An 8,874-nucleotide genomic window follows, 5' to 3' on the forward strand; every position below is an offset into this window, starting at 1 on the left:
GATGAGTTATTATATTTGAATTTGACTTACACGTCCTTACTTCTCCCATCATCCTTTGCGGCATCTTCCTCTTCCTCCGTACTGTCTTCAGAGAAGGCAGACCTACATTTGGTGAGTGAGAATAATCTTCTTTCATCCTTAAAATTTTAACATGAAAATAGCTGCAACGTTGTGCGTATTTATTCTTAGAGTGCTATAGGTAGTTTGTTTATAATATTTGTGTTGATTTGGAAAGCAATATGTATATGGAACGACAGATAAAATAGTCCTCGTTTCCAGAAGCGGCCCTCGGTCTACAGTATTTGCACTGGGTTCACTTTTATGCTGTTTTGGTTCTCTGGTTTTATATTTTTCTATATTCCTTGCACATTGTGACTCAGAGTAAACGTTAGGAATATTGGTTGTCCATTTTTAAGCAGAAAGCGAGAGTTGTCGTACAGGCCGCTGTCTTCAACACCAACCACACTGACTGATTTAGACGAGCAAGCAATCAAGGAATTGCAGAAGAGATGCTTTAATAAACACAAAAGTTAAATAACACTGGATGCAATCCCAGATAATACTTTTGTTTTGCATCTTGTGGAATGTACTTACCTGATAGAGTAACAATCAGATAAGATCTTAGATGGGAAAACAATATTGCTTAATATTACATTAATCTTAATATTCTAAGTCTTGGGGGAAAAATGCATAAGTAAAATAAATATATATATAAAAAATAATTTCTTACCAGGTACTGAAATGCTTTAGGAGAGGATAAGGCGGGCTTGTTTTTTATTCCACCACGTTAGTCTCTAATTCTGTACTTTCTGCATCAAGCATATTCTAAAACTTCCCAGGAACATTGATTGATTGAGAATCCTGCTCAGATGTCCCTTAACAAATCATAATTTGGTTTAAGTGTATGTAGTCAAAGCAAATTTCATAAGTTTGTCTGTAATTTAATTTTCCAGTTGTGAAGAAATAATACTTATCCTCCTCCTTTCCCCAAGACACCATGGCTGCCCTCAGACCTTTAACCAAGCCCAAGATTGTCAAGAAAAGGACAAAGAAGTTCATTCGCCATCAGTCGGACCGCTATGTCAAAATTAAGGTATGTGTTGTCTGCCTTAGAGGTAATCCTAACTGTCCTGTAATATTAGAATATGAGCTTTCTCTTCTCTTCAGGTTGTTCTCACTGTAGTGTGTGTGTTTTTGTTTTTTCGGTCATCAGAAAAACTGGCGTAAACCCAGAGGTATCGACAACAGAGTCCGCAGGCGATTCAAGGGCCAGATGCTAATGCCTAACATCGGTTATGGTAGTAACAAGAAGACTAAGCACATGCTGCCCAGTGGCTTCAAGAAATTCCTGGTGCACAATGTCAAAGAACTGGAGGTCCTGCTGATGAGCAACAGGTAAGCAGGCACAGCAGATGTTTTAGGAGCTAGTTAATGACTGTTTTTCAGACTTTTATATTTGTTATATTAAAGTCATTGATTTATGGAGTTTACCTCAAATTGATTAGTTTTTTTAAATTCATGCTGCTGTGCAATGGCACATTAAAGAATGATGCAGATGTTTATATTCTGACATGTCTGTTGAGAACTAGTCAGAGCTGTGTGTCTGAGAATACTGAAAAGCAGCTCTTTAATCCTGACTCTTGACTCTAGGACCCACTGTGCTGAAATTGCCCACAACGTTTCTTCAAAGAACAGGAAGCTGATTGTGGAACGTGCAGCACAGCTGGCCATCAAGGTCACCAACCCCAATGCCAGGTTGCGCAGCGAGGAGAACGAGTAATTTGGGCCTGTTTGTTGGATACTTCATGTTTAATAAAGTGACATTTAAAAGCTTAGCCTTCAGTCTTTTCATTTAGTGCTTGAAGAATTAGATACCAATGGTAGTTTTATACATTTAATTACCAAAGAGTCACCCTTAAGAATTTTGGGGGCATATAAAGCAGGTTCACTCTAGGTGTGATTCTTGTGTCTTACATCATCTTAATGCACAGACTTGGGGGAAAAAAAAAAAAAAAACAGCAAAACACATAGCCTTCCCTCGTCTTATGAAGGTAGTGTGTTTCTGAAAAAACTGTTTATAAGGTGAATTCTCAAAGATGTATTTGCTGTTAAGTTTCAATGGTAAACACCTTTATGTGTTCTAGAGTGGTGAAACTGATTTATGCTGAAATATCACTGAATCCCAATGGCATACACTTCAGTTCTTGGCATTAGTTTTATCACAAGACAGTTTTCCTTCATTAATTACTGTGCAATACTGTATGACTGTACCTGCTGTCCAGCTCTTTAGCTCTTTCTAGTTGAATTAGACTAAATTTCCTTGTGAATGCGTGCGTGTTACACTGCCAAGAGCCATGTCTAATCCTGTTACCACAAAAATGTTTTAATCTTATACAGTGCAATAAACCAATAAAATATACTAAATATTTTTTAAAATAGTTACTAAAAATTGGGGGAAAAAAAATACAAATAGCCATTGAATAAACACACAAACGCCCCTCCACGTCTTCCTTTGTTCGTGCGGGTTTCCTCCTCCAGTCAAAAGAGATGTTTCAGGTGGACTGACTAGACCAGGGACAGCTGGTAGTGTGGTGGTTGGAGTTGCTTCCCTTTTGAATCCAAAAGTCACAGGTTTGATCCCCACGTCTGGCTTAGTACCCTTGAGCAAGGTACTTTCCCTAAATTGCTCCAATAAAAAATTACCCAGCTGTATAAATGGGTAAATCATTGTAAGCTTGTAATAATTGTAACAGCATTGTAAGTCCTTAGGAGAAGAGCGTGAGCTAAATGAATAAATATAAATATGCATCAATAGAACTGTTCCCAGCTATCTATAAGACTCGATTATTTGCTACACCCCAACCAGACCACTACACTCTCACATCTGCCTGCTTGGTGGTCCCACGCATGAAAGGTAAAGCATGGAGGTTCTCGGTTTTGGCTCTGTTGTGGTGGAATGACCTCCCCCTCTCACTCAGAACTGCTGAATCTCTGTCCACTTTTAAAAAGGGTCTGAAAACTCATCTCTTCCAGACTCACTTCGCCCATGATCCCTTAAGTTCATGTAAGGTATAAATGTTCATGATCGTGCTCGGATCAAACCTTTACAGAGTCACTCTTGCAATGTAACGTCAATGTTTATATGTATCTCAAAGAAAAAAAGACTAGGAAGGTGTTTAGGAATCGGCGATATTTTACTGTGGGTTTCAGGATTTGTCTGTGTCTTATGCACCTACTTGAAGGATGAACCTCGTTGTCATCATACCTCTGCAGCTTCTACAGAATGCTGCTGCACGAGTTGTGTTTGATTTGCCAAAGCGCCCCCATGTATCTCCTCTACTCATCTCTCTGCACTGGCTTGCTATAGCTGCCCGAATCAAATTCAAAACCAAGGTTACTGTGTACAAATGCATCAATAGAACTGCTCCCGGCTATTTACAGGACTTGATCAAGCGGTACACCCCAGCCAGGCCCCTTTGCTCGTCTATTTCTGCTCGCTTGGTGGTCCCGCGCACGAAAGGCAAAGCTCGGAGGTTCTCAGTTCTGGGTCCGTTGTGGTGGAATGACCTTCCCCTGTCACTCAGACAGCGGAAACTCTGTCTGTTTTCAAGAAGGGTCTGAAAACCCACCTTTTCCAGATCCACTTCGCCCAAGATCTCTTCAGATCATCTATGGTGTAACTGTTCACGCATCGTAACTCTAGAAGCATCCCCATATACAACCTTTATTCAGCCATTACTCTGGTATTGTACTGCTCATTTGTGTATCTTATAATATTTAATAAAAAAAAAAATTGGTGTGGGTATCGGGATTTGTCTGTGTCTTATGCACCTACTTGAAGGATGAACCTCGGTGCAGCAAGTTGTAGAGAACAAACTAGGTTTGCTTGAGACTTTCATGTCTGCAGCTGCGTCTCCTTCTCTCAATGTAATGCATAAATTGTACTTTTGCTGAGATGTACGTTGCTTTGGACAAAAGCGTCTTCTAAATGAAAAAATGTAAGTGTAAATGCTAAAGTTTTACGCAGCTACTTGAGTGATGAACATCAGTGCATATGGTGAAGGAAACTACTTAAAAATCACAAATCTCAGCTATGTCTCTTTCTCCTAATGTAATGCGCACATTGTATTTTCTATGAGACGTGCATCGCTTTGGAGGAATGCATCTGCTAAATCTGGTGGCACTGTGGGTTTGGCCAGCACCTGCTCTCTGGTGGGTCTGGGGTTTGAGTCCTGCTTGGGGTTTCAGACTGTGTGTGTGTGTTATAGCTCAAATAGCAGTATGTGTAGTGGTTTGAGCTGCTGCCTTTGAACCTCAAGGTGATGGGTCTGATTTTCACCTCCAGCCATAGTACCCTTGAGGAAGGTACATACCCTGAAATTGCTCCAGTAAAAGAGTTCCTGAGCTGTATAGATGAGGAAGGAATTGCAAGTACTGTACCTTGATGTTGTAAGTTACTTTGGAGAAAAGCATCAGCTGAATGAATAAATATCCAACTATATTATGAGTCTCTTCTTCCCTGCTTTGAGAGACCCCCCCATGTAAAGTCGTTCTCTACTTTACGAATTCTGATCAAAGCCTTTCAAGAAGTTGCACATTCATTCCACTGAAGTGCGCACCTTCCGCTTCTCAGCATTTCTGGAGCATGAAGGCAGTGTAAAACATCACCACAAGAGAGCACTGTACCTTTGCTCATCAGATGCTGCAATGGAGGTTTGTGCCAAGGAGCAACTGATGTTGTCTACGAAAACTATTTTTGCTGATACAATGCTGTCTGAAAGAATTTTAAACTCTAAAATGTTAAACCCTATAGGGATTTTCATTATTCTTGTATAAAATATTACAATCTAAATGTCGAAATCCAAAATAAACTTATAAAATGAATAAATAACTATGATTCACACACCTGATTCTACTTACACACACACACCTTTTCAGAACCGCTTGTCCCATATGGGGTCACGGGGAACCGGACCCTACCTGGTAACACAGGGCGTAAGGCCAGAGGGGGAGGGGACACACCCAGGACAGGACGCCAGTCCATCGCAAGGCACCCCAAGCGGGACTTGAACCCCAGACCCACCGGAAAGCAGGACCGTGGTCCAGCCCACTGCGCCACCGCACCCCCAATTCTACTTACCTATTTGGTTTAATCAGTGCAATTTGAGGTTCGCTTATTTTTGCCCCTGCACTACTTGTGTGTTTCTACTTCATACATGATTTCCTGTAAAGCAACATATGGAACTAAAAGACACAAGGGCTTCACATACTTTCAAGCAGCGCCATGTATGTGTATGGGTTCGAGTCCTGCTTGGGGTGCCTTGTGACGGACCGGTGTCCCATCCCGGGTGCGTCCCCTCACCATTCAGTCTTACGCCCTGTGTTGCCGGGTTAGGCTCCAGCCTGCCGCGACCCAGCTCGGGACAAGCGGTTTCAGGCTGTGTGTGTGTGAGTTATTTAATGTCTTCTGGATTAGTGTCAATGAGAAAGAGCATATTTTAGATTTCCAAGCATTCCTTTTGAAAAAAGTTACAGTATTACAGTAAGGGTTTTCTATGTTGTTAAAGAAAGAAAGTACACACGCACATCGGGGTGAACCGGAGCCTAACCTAGCAACACAGGGCGCATACTGGAAGGGGAGGGGACACACCCAGGAGGGGACGCCAGTCCATGGCAAGGCACCCCAAGTAGGACTCGACCCCCAGACCCACCAGAGAGCGGGACCCGGCCAAGCCCGCCACGCAGAGCGGTTGTTGATGATGGATGGTTACTAAGCTTTGTAGGAAGTTTATTAACTAAGAGCATTATTTTTGGAAGGATTCTCACTTTACAGCTTTTTTCCCCAAGTGCCTAAATCTTTTGCTCAGTACTGCATATATACACTATTTTATATATATATAATATATATATACATATGTATATATATATATATATATATATATATATATATATAATGCATTAGTTATGTATATAAATATTCATAATCATGTCTTTATAAGGAGGGAAGTGAGCACATTTTCTGAGTTATCGTAGTGCTCTTTGTTGTATGATGATGACAGAATGGTTGACTTGGACTTGTGACTGATGAAGACATTTTTTTTCCAGAGATGCTGTGCTTCTTTATGCTTGCTGAGAAGGACTAGGCTACTGTGTCAAATCTTCAAAAAGAGAATATAGCTGTTGGCATGAGGCATAGTAAGCAATGCTTGACTATGATTAGACCAGCCAATTCATGCATATTTAAGAGCTGCTCTAGCCAGTTCATGCATATTTATAATGTTGATTATCATGCAACACTTTTGTGAAAATCTAGCTGAAAAGGTCCTGGCTGCAAAGCACTTTACCAGTCCAAGCGTCCTCACGTCTGAATCAGACACAACAGGTAAGAAAGCAAAAAAACCTTCAGCAATACTACAGGGATTTACTTTATCACATGTGTAACATAATGAGTTCGTGGCCTCTGGGTAGAAGAAACTAATTTGTTGATCATTAGCAGTTAGAACTTGTATGTTTTGTATCATGGCTTTCAAATTATGCCATCTTCTATACTAAAATACGGAGGGTACAGCTGTCAGTATTTTTTAAAATATAATAATAATAATAATAATAATAATAATAATACATTTTTCACAAAACAAAGTTGGAATGTTTCAAATAAACATAACTTGTTTCTGGTCAATTCTGACAAACATTAACTATTTACTTACTTCAAAGACTATGAAGTATCTCAAGTTAAACTAGCTGATTTGAAGTTTTTGAGAATTTCACTAAGTTGAATTATTTAGTTTGACAAGATCTGTGAATGTCTCAGTGAAAGTGTATCATACCTAATTAACCTACTTCTGATGGCAGTTCCTCTAGGGTCTCCCTCATCCACCAGACACACTGATTTTTCCTCATTTTTACTCTGCCTCCTCTCTCTCGGAAATTAATTAGTGCTGGTATCGGATATCGGAGTGGATCAGCTAGGTTTTCAGGACAGCATTCAGGAGGATGATTTCTGTGCCGGCGTCTCAGTGTGCACTACCATATAAATACCGCGAATGAGCTTCATACAAAAGGACAGACCTCAGCGTGCAAATGGTTTCCCCCTTGCTGTTTCATTTACGGAGTCTGACCATTGTAGTCTTGCTATTGTAAGTTCTCCAAAATCTAAGGATAGATTACTGGTCTAAAACATTCAAAACTAAATTTCGCTCGTTTCTTGCTCGCTCTCATCGAGAGCGTCCCGTGTGTTTCCTCGGCCATCCTTTGTGTAGCAGCGATATAGACTTGCAGGTGGTGGAGAATGCGGGTTCGAGTGTATTCCAGAAATTGTGTTTTGACGTACAGAATAAAGTTGTGTATTGTTTGCCTTTGATTTGTGGAAATTTGCAACTTTCTACCTCTAGAGGCAGCAGTGAGAGACAGAGGGAATTTACTGAATTTCAATAAAGTATCTATCTATCTATCTATCTATCTATCTATCTATCTATCTATCTACCTATCTATCTATCAATCATGTCTTCAGGAAAGCTGAGGATATACAGATCTGAACAGTACATTGTTAGGTCTGGGGGGGTCACAGTGAAGGCACCCATGGAAGCTCCATCACTGTGCACGAACTAACACACCTACATATCTTTATTATTATATTTATGTAGCAGACACCTCTGTTCGAGGGGTCTGATCACATTGGCTTTGCACAGTTTGCAACCTACAGTAATCTCTATGCTTACACAGCGGTATTCTTACTGGAGAAATTTAGGGTTAGTGCTTTGCTCAAGGGTGCTTGCAACAGGAGCGGGACTCAAACCAGGAACATTCCGATTTTGAGTCAACTACTCTGACTGCTGCACCCAAAGCAAGAGCGGAGTCGGTGAGACGGTCTGTGGTGTGCTTTCTTCGTGGTTGTGCGGACATTCTTATGCCATCTGAGAAAGTCGGAGATGATGGTCTTCGGGAACTTTGAAGGACCTTACCACACCCCCTGCCAGATTTACCTATTTACATGCCTTACAACCTCTTATGTTTCGGTGTGTTTTGATGTCTGTGTTTTAACCTGAAAGTGGTTTAGAATTAAACAAAGGAGTAACTTAAAAAATTATTAATTATTAATATCTTGAGGAGAGTTTTAGGGTTTTAGGACATGGTCAACATTTAAATTATTTTAAGGCTGTTGCTCTTAAAAGTGGGGGCATGGGGCACAGGGGCGTGGCAGGTTTGGCCGGGTCCCACTCTCTGGTGCGTCTGGGGTTCGAGTCCCGTTTGGGGTGCCTTGTGATGGATTGGCATCCCATCCTGGGTGTGTCCCCTCCCCCTCCAGCCCTGAGCTGCCGGGTTAGGCTCCGGCTCACTGGGATCCCACTTGGGACCAGTGGTTTCAGACAGTGTGTGTGTGTGTGTGTGTGTGTGTGTGTGTGTGTGTGTGCGTTCTCTTAAGAACAAGTGTTTGGACTGGACGGAACACTTTTGGAGAAAAGCACACAGACACGATTCCATGCTGAACAGTGAATTCAATATACAGAATGTGGCCCAAAAGACTGGATGCCGGTGAACAGGATAGCATAGTGGTTAGAGCTACTGCCTTTAAACGCCCCAGGTCACAGGTTTAAATCCCATCTCCAGCTGTAATAACCTTGAGCAAGGTTCTTGCTCTAAATTACTCCAGTAAAACTATCCAGATGTAGAAATGGGTGAATAATTGTAAAAGGCTTTGAAGAAAAGCATTAGCTAGATGAATAAATGTAAGAAGAGAGGGGGAACTGTGTTAAGTAAGTGATTGCACTTTTGTGGGAAGGGTTTGAGTATGGTGGTGTTAGGGATGAAAAGGGGAGGCAGGGGAGGCTGGAGCTGCTTTATAGGAGGGGGTGGAGCCCAGGAGGAACACAGTTG

At 41.3% G+C, this 8,874-nt stretch overlaps 1 protein-coding gene across 2 annotated transcripts; it reads left to right on the top strand.

Annotated features, from left to right (window-relative positions):
• The first annotated feature begins 14 nt into the window (after positions 1-14).
• rpl32 (ribosomal protein L32) lies at positions 15-1,835 on the top strand. Of its 2 annotated transcripts, XM_018764856.1 has the most exons (4): positions 15-111; positions 993-1,093; positions 1,214-1,395; positions 1,651-1,830. In XM_018764856.1, the coding sequence occupies exons 2-4, from the start codon at positions 998-1,000 to the stop codon at positions 1,778-1,780; spliced, it is 408 nt and encodes a 135-aa protein (XP_018620372.1). In that variant the 5' UTR covers positions 15-111; positions 993-997; the 3' UTR covers positions 1,781-1,830. The 2 variants fall into 2 exon arrangements, with proteins under 2 accessions (XP_018620372.1, XP_018620373.1); XM_018764857.1 differs by lacking the exon at positions 15-111 and having other exon boundaries at positions 1,651-1,835.
• Positions 1,836-8,874: the final 7,039 nt, after the last annotated feature.

This window comes from Scleropages formosus, chromosome 1, assembly GCF_900964775.1.
Source record: "Scleropages formosus chromosome 1, fSclFor1.1, whole genome shotgun sequence".
In the NCBI taxonomy this organism is placed as follows: Eukaryota; Metazoa; Chordata; class Actinopteri; order Osteoglossiformes; family Osteoglossidae; genus Scleropages; species Scleropages formosus.